Source organism: Schistocerca serialis, chromosome 2 (genome assembly GCF_023864345.2).
Source record: "Schistocerca serialis cubense isolate TAMUIC-IGC-003099 chromosome 2, iqSchSeri2.2, whole genome shotgun sequence".
NCBI classification, from domain to species: Eukaryota; Metazoa; Arthropoda; class Insecta; order Orthoptera; family Acrididae; genus Schistocerca; species Schistocerca serialis.
Window position 1 is genome coordinate 902,447,592 of NC_064639.1, and position 15,577 is coordinate 902,463,168.

Consider the following 15,577-nt stretch of genomic DNA (forward strand, 5'->3'; position numbering starts at 1 on the left):
AGCCATTCATGAACTTCATGTTCCTAAATATGTCACCGCATTACAATTGTTCACGATTGGTTTGAAGATGATTATGGACAATTTGAGTGAATGATTTGGCCACTCAGATCGTCCAACATAAAGCCCATCGAACAACAGCATGCACAAAGGCATTCAATCAATCATTCTTCCTGCACTCCATATGTGCATGGAATGGGAAGAAATCCTAATAACTGGTATAACAGGATGTACCCTCTGCCATGCAACTCACGGTGATTTGGATAGCACAGATGTAGATGTAGATTCAGATTCATGGTACATAATCAAGAGGTCCGTTCATGCACAAAATTCTGCACCGGCAACACTTTCGAAATTATGGACAGCTATAGAGGCAGCATGGCTCAATATTTCTGCAGGGGACCTCCAACGACTTGTTGAGTCCACACCATGTCAAGTTTTTGCACTGTGCTGGCCAAAGGAAAGTCCAACTCAATATCAGGAGGTATGCCATGACCTTTGTAACCTTAGATTATAATGGCCACACTAAGACATGTTTACTGCAAACGTAAGTGTATTTACATCCCAACCTATTTATATCCCAGAGTTGATAACATGCAGCAGTTGCTAATAAGGTTTTCTTGTACTTTAGTTCTTATTATCCAAGAATTTTCAGTTCCCTGTTTGATGTGTATCAGCAGCCTGTTAAAGCATATAAAAATCCATTCTCAACCTTATATAGGCATGCGTAACCTATACAGAAGTTAAGGAATGCGAAGCCCAGGTTGGAATATCAGCAATTATGAAAAGGATACACTGCCACTCACAATGAAATGACTGCTACATACTAAGCTTTTGGCCAAAGCCTTCTTCAGAAAAGAAAACAAAATGCACACATATTCACACAACCAGGCACACCTCACGCATACATGACCACTACTTCCAGCCACTCTATTCCAGTCAGAGTGGCCGGAGATAGCGGTCGTGTGCGTGAAGAAAGAGAGAGAGTGAGAGAGAGAGAGAGAGAGAGAGAGAGAGAGAGAGAGAGAGAGAGTGGGAGAGAGAGAGTGAGAGTGAGAGAGAGTGTGTGTCCCTCGAAGAAAGCTTTGGCCAAAAGCTTAGTGTGTAACAGTCTTTTTACTATGCTTGTTTCAACCATCAGCTCTTACCAACAAGCAGTAAACTATCCCTTACAGAAATTATTTCACAAACTTCCAGTAGATGGAATAATTGCAGGTCAGCAACTTCTGTTAACCAGTACAACGAAAAACGTGCCACAGTTGCAAATTTCACTTGTTTTATTTACTCAATGATTAGTTTTGAGCCAGGACCCATTCTCAAATCTGTATGCACTGCAACTGTTCATTTGCACTTCATAATATGTATATATTTTTCACATGGTTATTTATTTTTGAAAATACCATTTTGACAATCTGGCACGATGATTTGAAAATGGGTTCCAGCCCGAAACTAGTCATTGGATAAAAAAAAGTGAAATTTGAAACCGTGGCTGGTTTCGTGTATGTTTACTAGAATTATTAGAATCAACAACTGTGTTAGATGGTGTTTCCTATTTTATTATATGTCTCATGCTTGGTCAGAATTCTCCTTTTTTTTCTTGAAAACAAGTGTACATCTTTGGTCCAGGAAATCCAGCAGATGATACAGTAGCTGGACAGTATAAGAATGCGTTACAGATGAAACACATTTCACCACAGCACACATATGCATTTCTCCTACATTCGATAAAGTTCATCCACGTACTATTTCATATCCTAATCTTGACCAATCTGTTTTCCACTGTACCTTTCACCTGCGATTACGGCATTGGCTTCGTGTACAAATGCTGCAGCAGTCTCCATTGTGTCTTTTTTGTCCTTCATTCCTTTCATAGAAATGAATATTGTCATTTTTTGTGAAGGAATGCAGGTTTCTCTTTTAAATCTGTCAACAATATTTTTTGATGCAAGGCATTTTGTGAGTTTGAGTCTTAGTCTGTCACACAGTTTTACTATGCCAGTAAGCTTCATTTAACATTATGTTTTTTGGCGGAAATAACAACCCAATTTCATAAACTGTAATCATGGACAATTAGACCACTACCACTATATTCTTTAAGTTTTCAAAACATTTCCTTTTTACAGGCTACTAAAAATCCTTTTCCTCAAGAAAGGGTAGACACATTAAGTCGAAATTTATGTCACATACTAAGGTCTACTGTCCCTTCACAACATAAAATGCTGGAGCTTCTAAGTTAATGTCATCAAAAGATATGACTGTTTATGTCATATATTCTGATACTCAAAACACATTCGTCAATACCTGCAGGGAAATTTGGCAAGAAGCAAGGATTAACAGTACATATAAAGGGAAAAAAAAATCTGAAAATTGTGAATTTGTAATTGCAACACAATGTCCACCTGCCTGCCTGCCTGCCTGTCTGTCAATACCACTTTTTCTCAGTAAAGGGTGAATGTATCAAGTTGAAATTTATGTTATATACTACAGTCTACAGTCCCTTGGTGGTGCACACAACTTAAGCTTCTAAGTCAACTTTTTACACTCTCTGAAGTGTAATAATAATAATAAAAGAGTTCCTGAGCGATTTCCGTATGGATAACTTGAACCAAAGCAGCCAAAAAAATAAACACTCGAAAAAAATGTGAAGTTTAGCTTCTTATATTTCCAGAAGTAATAGTGGGAAACAGGTCATTCATGTCACATACTTTGATACTCAAAAATTCACTGACCAAAACCTATAGGGTACTTACCGTTGGCCTAGAATCATGAAATTTGGCAAGAAGCAAGGATTAACAACAAGTGTAAAGGAAAAAAGTCCAAAAATTGTGAACTTGTAATTATATTACACGAAAAAAATATTCTTCTTTTTTGTCATTTGTTGTCCTAATGTCTGTCCATCAAGACACCTTTTTCTTGAAGAGGGGTAAATGTATCACGTTAAAATTTAGGTCACATACTAAGGTCTATCGTCCCATGGTGGTGTCATAAATGAAGGCTTTTAAAATCAAAATAAACTGCCACTTACATCACATATTCTGATACTCAAACACTATCTCATTGAAACCATAAGATTTGGCAAGATGCAAGGTTCAATAGCACAAATAATGGGAAAAAATCCAGAAAGTGTTAATTTGCAATTATATAACATAATAAATTATCATTTGTTATCAGACTTCAAACTGACAATAACAAAATTCTCGAAAGTCTTGGAATTTCTGGGACTGATATCTTTCCTGAATCAATGTCAATAACAGGCAAAAATCATACAGATTCTCTATTCCTGGGATGGATGAACAGTCTACATATATAATTATGTCTGTACGGAACCCTCGGAGAGTGAGTCCTACTTGCACCTGGCAAGTCTGTTATTAACCCTTGGATGTATGAGTGGCTCGATTAGTATCAATGCACGAAAGGGCTCTGTAAGACCCCTACCTCAACAGAAGTACTAAATGTTTGTATTAAAGAAATATTATAAAGTTTTGAAGCGACTGGTGATGCAGAATCAATAAGAAAATATTTATTATGATATTGGGTCACTCAATGCCTAGCGGTCTAGAGTGTCCCGCATGACCATCACATACGTCCGATGAAATTTTGAATGAACACTTTTACATGCTCCCAAAAAACACCAGTAAGGTTTCACAATTATTAATTCAATATTTTTGGAGGTATAGACTTTGTGTGACCGCACAGCACGGCTGTCAACACTGCACCCCTGAGTTTTCAGCAAATTTGAGACATAAAATCTCTCATATTATTTTCTTGAATGAAACAAAACTAGGCCGTCGTGTACCACATTTTACACTCTCTGAAGCGAAATAATAATAACAATAAAAGACTTCCTGAGCGATTTCCACATCAATAATTTAAAGCAAAGCAGTCGAAAAAAATAAACACTTGTAAAAATGTGAAGTTTAACTTTGAGAGCTTGCACATAATAACTTACCAATACAAGATCTTAGAACATAAAATTTCATTCTTCTACTGCTTTCCAATAGTTTAGAAACAAAGGGCAAAGTTTATGATTTTTCTAAAAACGCCAAAAGACTAATTTCAGCCCACTTTTACAAAAATAGTCTTCTGTAAACTATTTTAAGCCATTTTCATTAGGAAGATCATTCCCTACACATCCTAAAAATTATATCTGGTTTTGCAATATGATCATATACAAGCATTGAAAATGGGCCCATATTTTGCTGGTGTAGTGGTTAATAAAAAAAGAAAAGAGAGAATAAAAGAAAAAGAAAAAGGAAAAAAGGTTGAAAATGTGGGAAGAAATGGTGAATAAAAAAGGGGTTTTAATATCGTAAATGACCGTGAAAAAAAAGGGAAAGAATGAAAAGCAAATCGGACTTCGTATTACAGAAAAGCTATTGTTGGGGTGGTCCTTGTGGCGTTTTTGAGCAAAAGTTAAACCAATTTCCACTACAAAAAGTATTGAAAAAGAACAGAGAATAACAAAATGTAACTGACAGGGGGAAATGACGTAGATAAGAGTTCATCCTTTACCAGGTAAACTTGTCTTCTTTCGTACGGCGTCCAGGTCTTCAAAAATCTCCTTCAATTCTGCGTGAAAAGACTGCTCCGAAATCTTGCAATTAGTTTCAGTGTCCAGGATTTTGTAATGTATACAAAACCATCTTGATCTTAAATACAATTTATTTTAGTTGCTTCTCTCCATCCTCCGAATTTCATAACAACTTCCATAATGTCTACACAATACAATCAGATCAAGACTAGCTATTAAGTTTTTTATGGCAGCATCAGATCACATCTGCCTTAAGCTCCGGCTATCAAGAGTCCATTCAGAAACGAATAGAAAACAAAAAAAAGAGTTACAATTTTAGTAGTTTCTCTGCCGTCGAGCGCTCATACCGCTGCGACGGGATATTTTTATCTGAGGAAAAGAGTGTAGCGCGGCGAAATTCAAAGTCCCGCTACATGTGCTTGCTCGTGTGTATGAATGGTGTGTGTCTCTCTTCTACTCATGATGGCTGTAGCCGAAAGCTTTCTTGTAACTGTCTTTTAATTGCACTTGTCTGCAACTTGATGTTTCTTCTTTGCGGTAAGTAGCAATCTGCCTTTTCCTACATAGTTGATATTCATACTTTACAATGCAAAAATATTATGTGACTTTTGCAGATGGTCTGAAATGGCAATCTAGCTGAAATGGAACCATCACAATAAAACACTAAACAACTATAGCAGCAATTTGGTTTTCATTAAATAATGTCCCTACGAGATTTCTCCAACGCTGTGGGCCCATTGGATTACAAAGTCAGAAAACGTTAAAGAACCTAGGTCTTTGTATTAAAAAAAAGGGTGTTTTGAATGGTATGGCTGGGGTAATTATTGAACTCCGGCGTATCCATCATTTTTGTTATCCAGTTTGATTTTCCATCTAAGATAGCGGCCAGAGTGAAAAATACACAAAGTTTCATCACAAAAAATTGTGAATTGGGCAATTAAAAAGCAAGTGTGTACAAAGAGTAAAGATAAAATCACAAAGCTTAAAGAACATATTTCAAGTCTGCAATTAGTTATTGTTGTTGTTGTTGTGGTCTTCAGTCCTGAGACTGGTTTGATGCAGCTCTCCATGCTACTCTATCCTGTGCAAGCTTCTTCATCTCTCAGTACCTACTGCAACCTACATCCTTCTGAATCTGCTTAGTGTATTCATCTCTTGGTCTCCCTCTATGATTTTTACCCTCCACGGTGCCCTCCAATGCTAAATTTGTGATCCCTCGATGCCTCAAAACATGTCCTACCAACCGATCCCTTCTTCTAGTCAAGTTGTGCCACAAACTTCTCTTCTCCCCAATCCTATTCAATACCTCCTCATTAGTTACGTGATCTACCCACCTTATCTTCAGCATTCTTCTGTAGCACCACATTTCAAAAGCTTCTATTCTCTTCTTGTCCATTATCGTCCATGTTTCACTTCCATACATGGCTACACTCCATACAAATACTTTCAGAAACGGCTTCCTGACACTTAAATCTATACTCGATGTTAACAAATTTCTCTTCTTCAGAAACGCTTTCCTTGCCATTGCCAGTCTACATTTTATATCCTCTTTACTTCGACCCTCATCGGTTATTTTACTCCCTAAATAGCAAAACTCCTTTACTACTTTAAGTGTCTCATTTCCTAATCTAATTCCCTCAGCATCACCCGACTTAATTTGACTACATTCCATTATCCTCATTTTGCTTTTGTTGATGTTCATCTTATATCCTCCTTTCAAGACACTGTCCATTCCATTCAACTGCTCTTCCAAGTCCTTTGCTGTCTCTGACAGAATTACAATGTCATCGGCGAACATCAAAGTTTTTATTTCTTCTCCATGAATTGTAATACCTACTCCGAATTTTTCTTTTGTTTCCTTTACTGCTTGCTCAATATACAGATTGAATAACATCGGGGAGAGGCTAGAACCCTGTCTCACTCCTTTCCCAACCACTGCTTCCCTTTCATGCCCCTCGACTCTTATAACTGCCATCTGGTTTCTGTACAAATTGTAAATAGCCTTTCGCTCCCTGTATTTTACCCCTGCCACCTTCAGAATTTGAAAGAGAGTATTCCAGTTAACATTGTCAAAAGCTTTCTCTAAGTCTACAAATGCTAGAAACGTAGGTTTGCCTTTTCTTAATCTTTCTTCTAAGATAAGTCGTAAGGTCAGTATTGCCTCACGTGTTCTAACATTTCTACGGAATCCAAACTGATCTTCCCCGAGGTCGGCTTCTACCAGTTTTTCCATTCGTCTGTAAAGAATTCGCGTTAGTATTTTGCAGCTGTGACTTATTAAACTGATAGTTCGGCAATTTTCACATCTGTCAACACCTGCTTTCTTTGGGATTGGAATTATTATATTCTTCTTGAAGTCTGAGGGTATTTCGCCTGTCTCATACATCGTGCTCACCAGATGGTAGAGTTTTGTCATGACTGGCTCTCCTGAGGCCATCAGTAGTTCTAATGGAATGTTGTCTACTCCCGGGGCCTTGTTTCGACTCAGGTCTTTCAGTGCTCTGTCTAACTCTTCACGCAGTATCTTATCTCCCATTTCGTCTTCATCTACATCCTCTTCCATTTCCATAATATTGTCCTCAAGTACATCGCCCTTGTATAAACCCTCTATATACTCCTTCCACCTTTCTGCCTTCACTTCTTTGCTCAGAACTGGGTTGCCATCTGAGCTCTTGATATTCATACAAGTGGTTCTCTTCTCTCCAAAGGTCTCTTTAATTTTCCTGTAGGCAGTATCTATCTTACCCCTAGTGAGACAAGCCTCTACATTCTTACATTTGTCCTCTAGCCATCCCTGCTTAGCCATTTTGCACTTCCTGTCGATATCATTTTTGAGACGTTTGTATTCCGTTTTGCCTGCTTCATTTACTGCATTTTTATATTTTCTCCTTTCATCAATTAAATTCAGTATTTCTTCTGTTACCCAAGGATTTCTACTAGCCCTCGTCTTTTTACCTACTTGATCCTCTGCTGCCTTCACTACTTCATCCCTCAGAGCTACCCATTCTTCTTCTACTGTATTTCTTTCCCCCATTCCTGTCAATTGTTCCCTTATGCTCTCCCTGAAACTCTCTACAACCTCTGGTTCTTTCAGTTTATCCAAGTCCCATCTCCTTAAATTCCCACCTTTTTGCAGTTTCTTCAGTTTCAATCTGCAGTTCATAACCAGTCTCAGGACTGAAGACCACAACAACAACAACATAATTATCTAAATACAGCATATTTTGGGCTCTTTCAGACACACATCTCATACAGCCTTCTCATATGGGACATTCTCCTCATATCAGCAACATTTTAAAAATCCAAAAACAAGTTGTCTACATATTATGCAAGGTTGTTCTTAACAGCATTGTCACCCTCTTTTTACCAGGCTTAAGCTACTAACAGTTGTTAATCTGTACATCTATGAGTCTACAGTCTGTCAAGAACAGCATTAATTAATGTGTTTTAAGGGAAACAATACACAAACATGACACAAAAATAAGGCAAACATTGACATTCCAAGGCACTGGCTAGCTATAACAGGAAACTGTCATAAAGTAAATGCCCTCAAAATTTTTAACAAGCTGCCTCTTACTGCTCAATCCCTGCCATTCGAAACAAAACTGTATGACTGGCTGACAAAAAAAAACATTATACAATATGAAAGAGCTCTATGATATGGACAATACTGATGTTAATATTTGAAATTATAGCTGTATATAAGATAGTTAATCTGTACATGAACTATAAAGGTTAACTACAATAATTTAAGTGCGACTTTAACTTGATATTATTAAGATAGTACCTGATATTATTAAGAAAGCCTATTCTATGGCAACGAAAGATTCTGACAGTCTAGAAACAATGTTTCATCTTTACCGTGAGTTGCAATCTATCCTTTTCATAATTGTTTGTATTCCAACCTGGACTTTCCATTGTAATAGTATAGATATAGATGTCAACCTGCTGAACCTTGATGTGTGAATTTCTTTTCTATATCAGTTTGTACTTTCCCAACTGTTCCTATCTTTATTATCAAGAGATGTTTAATAGCAGCATATATACAATTATAAATACATTTCTATTAACAATGTACACTCTTTTTCACAAGTGTTTTGCTGTTGTGAGTTCTATTATTACTGTTTCCTTTCGTAAAAATAAGAGACTGGTTTTAAGCTATATGTTACAGATTTCATTCTCATTTAGATGGTTTTTTTGCAAACAAAAATTTTCCTAGTTCAGTCTTGTCCTCCTCTCAATAGTCACTCCTCTTATGTGTCACCTAATGCTGAAAAAACTTCTTTATTTGTTGCAATCTGTTTCCACTTACATAATGAATACACATATTTACTGAAACAGTATTTACAATGCTCCAATAATCGGAACACTGAATGGAGCTCCATATTTTGTTTGTATGGCACAATCAAAATTTGCAAGAAATATGTAAGTTAATGCATTACAATAACATAAGACTCATATTACCATTACTTCCTGCCAAAAGACATATAGCATAGACCTCTGGAAGAATCTTCTCCAGATAAGACGGTCTGAACTGCACTACCAGTTTAGACTTATTGTAATCCACAACCTTCAAACCTGAAAGAAAAAGAATGGTTAAATACAGTAATTAACATTTTAACATGTTAAACGTATGGCATCTTTTGATCTTGCAGCATTTAAGTTAATTCTCACAGTTTATAAACGACATTCTTAGTATCAAATTCTATGACGGAGGACAGATAATTCTGCAGCACCTATTACAGGTACTATATGCCATATTCATTCACTCATGCAATAAATTATAATGATGCTGCAAATGACCTCGAGATACTGGAATGTTTTGGATGGCTTACATAATTCTAAGACAGAGATTTAGAATTAAAATTACAAACTAAATAACATCTTTCAGGTCATGTACGGACTCTGACAAGTCTGGCTTCAGCTGCCAAAGACCGTGGTCATGTTTGTGTGAGTTGTGTTTGCATGAGTGTGTGTGTGTGTGTGTGTGTGTGTGTGTGTGTGTGTCTTGTGACATTCTTTTTGTTGTGCTTATCGGAGACTCTGCTTCTTCGTTATATGTTGAGAAGCAACTACCCTTTTCATAATATGAAATGTGTCAGAGAAGCAAATGATTTGTAAGATGAGTTGAACAGAATGGATAGCAACTTAAGAAGAGTTTACAAGATGAACATTAACAAAAGTAAAACAGGCTAACAGAATGTAATTCAGTTAACCCATTAACTGCCAAACTATTTTTCTTCAACCTACATTTATTTTTGGGTTACCTGAGTGACATATAGGCTGGGACAATGAAAGAAAATGCTATACTTTAGACAAAACCCAAATGAGGATCATGGCAGTTAACGGGTTAAGTCAGGTGATGCTGAGAGTATTAGATTAGAAAATGAGACACTGCAAGTTAAAGGAACTATGGGTGGCAAAATAATGGTGATGGCTGAAGTAAAGAGGATATAGGGTCCAGAATGACAATAGCAAGAAAAGTGTTTCTGAACTAGGAAATTTGTGGACATTAAATATAAATTTAATAGTCAGAAAGTGTTTGAAAGTATTTATCTGGAATGTAGCCTTATATGAAAGTGAAACATTGATTATAAATAGTATTGGCAAGAAGAGGTTTGAAGCTTTTAAAATGTGGTTCTACAGAAGAATGCTGGAGTAGGATGGATAGACCACATAACCAGTGAAGCAGTAGAAGCTGTCAAGTGTGGTTTAAGCTTGGATTGTATGATTGTGAAAGTCCAGATTGGTGAGGGACAGATGGAACTGGAAAAGTTGAAGGTTCTTTGGTAGGCTGGGTGACAGCCCACCATGCCAGTTTTAATGGTCAGGCCATTAGGTGGGATACCACGTGTCAGATAAGATTTCAGAAAGAGAATGTGTGCTTGTAGTGTAAAGGAATACTGCACTGAGAAGGCATTTTGGCTTCCTGATGTAATGGGAGACATATAGTTCAAAGACAATGTATATCCGAAAAAATGAAAATTTTCAAGTTACTCATCTATATCTGCAACAATCTACTCTTCATTTATTGACACCCCATTTTCTCAACAACTCTGGTTTGGGAAATAAATAATTGTTACTCATCTCTCAACAAATGAAATATTATATAGTGCAGAGTTGTCATTATTCCATACTGACTTTTCACCTCAGCGAATCTTATATTCATGGGCTTCTGTTAGAGCTAATATAAGAGATCAGGTATATTACATGGTTCATTTAACTGTTGTTGCTGCCAATTGAATCATATTCTGAAGTTTGTTTATTTTTGTTGTTACATACTGTTCTATGAAAATCGTCCGTTTCAATCCACATATCACACATGCATTCAGCCTCCATACACATTAATGCAATTAGATCAGGCCAAAGGACCACCCGTCATTACCACATAGCATGTGGCACTCCAATCGTTCAAGAAACCGTACATCTGAAAATCTGTGATGCAATCCATCTGCAATTGATAAAGCCTTTGCTTCAGACAGTGCCCCATACTTGCTACCAAAGTTGATTGGTTGGGTAGTGTGAATATCCTTCTGCAATTGCAATTTAATATCGAGCAACTGCTTCCTTCTTTTCAGCAAATCTTGTTTTTGGGAGAATAGGAGATGCTCTCTCCCACCTGGAAACAAGAAAGGAATTCTTGCTAATCAATACTATAACATTGAATAGACGGCACTGTGTGAGTATGTTTATTAAAGTCATAAAAAAACTAATGAACGATTAGTATTCCAAAGTTTTTACTGACCAACATATTTTCAAGTACTTTACATTCTACATTTGTAAAAACATTTTTTAATTACAAACCAGTCAAATAAACACAATTCAAGAACAATTTTAAATAGAAGCCTAAGTTTGATGACAAAGGACCATTCACCCCCAAACTTTCTAAGCTTGTGTGCTATAGTTAAAAATGAAAAAAAAATCAACAGATTTTTTTTTCTTTATGTGGTACTGCCGACAGCTTAAATCAATTACAGGAATTTACAACAAATCTGTAAGTTACAGTGTACAGTTCAACATCACCACTGAAGGTCTGATGAAAAATTTGTTCTCACTCCTCCCCTCAAGTTGTTAACTACCGTCTCTACAAGACAGCACACAGATTAGTTCTGTTTGTAGTGAGCAGTTGCAACTATATCTACATCCATACTCTGCAAATCACCACAAAGGGCCCGGCAGAGGGAACATTCAACCAGCATTCATTTAGCAGTGATGTGAGATTCCAGTAAGACATTTAGCTAACTATTCTTCTCACAACAATTTTGCAAGTAACCGCTCCAGAAATATACATACCACAAAAAAAACATTCACCCTGAGCACTTACATTCACTAAATATTCCTCATTCCTCTAGCACAATACTTCATCAGGCAAACATAAATGACTCATCAGGTATGTACAGATGTGGTGATCCCCACTTTTAAAAAAAAGGACGAAGAGATAGGTACTTTGAGAAACATGTCTCCCATAATACTTCACGGAGGAAAAGGAAGATAGGCAACGACATCAACAGGGCTTGGGTAGCAAGAGCTTAGAAAGAAATTGGCCAAGCCCTGATCAGAGGAATAATCATGGCCTTTGCTTTAAGCAATTTAGGAACACCATAGAAATCTAAATCTGGATGTCCACATGGGAATTTCAACTGACATTCTTCTGAATATGAGACTATTGTCTTAACCATGGTGCCACACAGTACAGATCTTCCAAAACCTAGAGTTCAGCAGTGTCTGATCTATATATAATTAGTATAACAGCATCAGAAAGACAGTTTCACTTGCATACTTCAGTTCATTAATGTCATGTGGAATCTCTTTTTGGGGCAATTCCACACACAGACAAAGTATTCATTGCAGAGATATGACCTTTCCACCCATGAAACTCGCGTAGACAACTATTTTAACACTAGACATACTAACAACACCCTAACAATAAATTCAGAATTTTTTAAGTCTTGCATGAAGGAACAGTCACAGTTTAAAAACACTAGCAGCATTCATAAACTTAACACTAGGAACCAAAGTAGTACCATATTTCATGCCTTAATTTTATCTTCACACAGAAAGGAGCAAAGTATGCAGCCAGTTGGATACAGTCTCGAAATAGCTAGAAATTGCACTGGCCACAGTCAGTAGGCATCAGGCTCCAACACTAGGCTGCAGTGACAAAATCTGTAACATCTCTGGAACCCTTGGAAACCTCTTCTTCATTTTGCCTTCCTATGTGCAACATCTTACTGGTTTGTCATCATTTGAACATAAATGGCAGAAAGTAACAGGGATGTGTGTCTGGAAAGAAGGCAGATGTAGGAACTGGCCGCATACCTGCCCCTCATGCCTTAGCTACAGGTAAGAGGTGCTGCACTGTGTTGATAACACATCTAAGGCAGCACTGGGTGCCTCATGTTGGACGAATGGACAATTTTCTATATCTGGACAACCACATAGGTTGGATGTGTAGGTTAATGGGAGCTACAAGTTTTGGCAAGTAATGGAACCTCTAGAGGAAATAGTAGGCAAGTTGGGAAAGATAGTCAGTGTGCATTCTATGTGTTTCCTGTGAAGTCTCGTTTAAGATGTGACAGAGGCTTTGGCGGTAGCTGTTGAAAGCAGTGAGCCCAGATGTAACCAGGAGGAAATTGTAGCTCATCTCCACACAAATGGAGTTTGTCATCTGAGTTCTCAGGCCACTCTCGATTCCTATACATGGTTGGCTGAATTGGTGAAGAGAGCTAGCATCGCACTGTACTGGCCATTTAAGTAGTGGCAACATAAGGGAGGAGTAAATAATATGGACTATTTTGAGGTATGTGGCTGTCGGATACTTTCACCAGCAGTGATTGATGCAACTAAGTTCGCATCTCCACAGTTTCTTGCTACGCTTACCACTGAAATGGTCTAAATGATTAATATTCTTGAAGAAACAGGATCATCTTTCATCCCCATGATAAAGAATGCAGTATGATACGATAATAAATGAGGTCACTGTTATACTTGAAGATTGCAGTTTGTTGTGTTTCCAGGTAGCATTTTCTGGATGAATAATTTAGAAGTAAAAACTGCCTCTCTTTCCAGAAGATATATTACGACAAACTTTTACACAAATACACATACCTCACTCATCAACACGTCCCCCCAGAAGTGTGGACAGGAAAATACAGATAGTTGAAGAGTGAAAACTTTGATATCGGCGTAAGGAAACATTTTCATATGAGAGTACCTCTTAAGCCACTTTTTGGCCTGACTGGGGATCCAATCCTTTTATTTGGGACCAAGATTTTATTTATCCCCTCCCCATGTCAGCATTATTTATGTTAAAATTAATATACATGAAATTTACAAATCTACAAAAGTTCAGTTTACAAGAGATCATGACTCGACAAAGGACATGTTTGAATTAGGAGTCTTTTGCTCCATTATTGAGGCATAACCAACACCTACAGTTCGTGCAGTGACATCTCCACACGCTAAGTGATGTTTGTTGTGAGCATGCCTTGCGGTACCATCGGTACAACTATGGTGAACAGTTCAGCCTTGGATCTATAACTTTGTACATGATGTCAAATTGCATGTCATTATAGTGACTAGAGGGTACTTTGATGTGTGTGTGGTTAAAAAATTCAATGCCGCGACAGTGAAGCCATAAAGTTCTGTCCATGGTTATACAGACCACGCCATCATCACATATTTCGGTGTGCAAAAGGCCATCTCATATCACCGGCACAACATCGAGAGCTCACCATATTCCAGGTAAGTCCGTAAATTACTTGCTGTAATTCCTCCTCCGTAGTAAATTTCAACGTCCAATGCCACTACAAAGGACACTTGGAACATTTTCATCATTGTAGGGACAAGCAAGTTTGATCACTGCTTCACACGAATGTGTATTCCTCATTTTGTACATGCTACATGTATTATCCATGGACGGTTTTTCTTTAAGCCTCTTTTCATTTCACACATGTTAAATAGCCTTTTCACATACAGTTTTCCTAACATGTCTTTATACATGAGGGTAAAAATTCACATCACATACATAAATAAATTAAGACATATTGCAAATTTACGTAAAACATTCTCAGTTTTCTTGCCACGTCAATTCGGGATAAAATCTTGAGCTTTCGATGATAGCCTCCATCGTCATCGTCAGGAGCAACTGACTATCTTCACTGTTGCTGTGATGGCCTTGTATAGCCCGTAGAGGGCTTCTGATTGGTCAGCTTGTGATTGGTCGGCGATTACATACTGTTGGCTTCTGATTGGTCAGCTTGTGATTGGTCGGCGATTACATACTGTTGTTGCAGGCGGTGTCAATGTCTGCACTGGTAGTGCCACTTCTTCTGTGGGAATGTAAACATTGCAAGGAATGTGTCAGCTGCTTCTCTGCATCGAGCACTCATTTCCGTGCACCATTCAGATAATACGCGCTATCATGGTGAAAGTTCTTCTCACTCATTCTTATTTCAACAGTCTCCTTAATAACAGAAACCCAGTATGTGGAGGCATAGGAGAAAATTTTTGTTTTGTCAAACAATATTTTGTGTTTGTTAGTGAGACTGTGCGCTACAATTGCCGATTTTTCTAGTTCTCTGATTTTAACATGCCGTTGGTGTTCTGCATAGCAGTCAGAAACTGTACGAATGGTCTGACCTACATAATTGCTTCCACACTCTCAGGGGTATTATAAATTCCAGGGACGCTGAGGCCAAGACTGTCCTTAACAGGGTGTATCATCTCCTTAATTTGCTTAGGAGGACAAAAAGTCAGTCTTATACACCATCTATGCAGCACTCTTCCTATTTTACTGGATATAGCACTACAAAAAGGAAGAACTGCAATCAGTGGTTCATCCTGTGAGTGTGCAGCATTTTCCAGTTTCCTTTTCTTTTGGAACACATACTTCAGATGGTCAATTTCGGACTTCAAGTGGTCCTCGTCAGAAACAGTTTTTTCTCTATATACCGATGTGTTCAAAACAGCTCTCTTCTGAACAGGATGATGGAAACTCTGGGCATTAAGACATAAATCGGTATGTGCCGGCCTGTGGTACACAAGTGG

General features: G+C 37.6%; 1 protein-coding gene across 3 annotated transcripts in view; it reads right to left on the reverse strand.

Moving 5' to 3' along the window:
- The window catches only part of LOC126458249 (uncharacterized), a 113,008-nt gene that overhangs the window by 53,612 nt on the left and 43,819 nt on the right, over positions 1-15,577 (reverse strand). For all 3 annotated transcript variants that reach the window (XM_050095162.1, XM_050095161.1, XM_050095163.1), the window contains exons 2-3: positions 10,914-11,147; positions 8,993-9,106 (exon numbers count right to left, since the gene is read on the reverse strand). In XM_050095162.1, the coding sequence (XP_049951119.1) occupies positions 8,993-9,106; positions 10,914-11,147 (348 nt within the window). The remainder of the gene's footprint in view (positions 1-8,992; positions 9,107-10,913; positions 11,148-15,577) is intronic.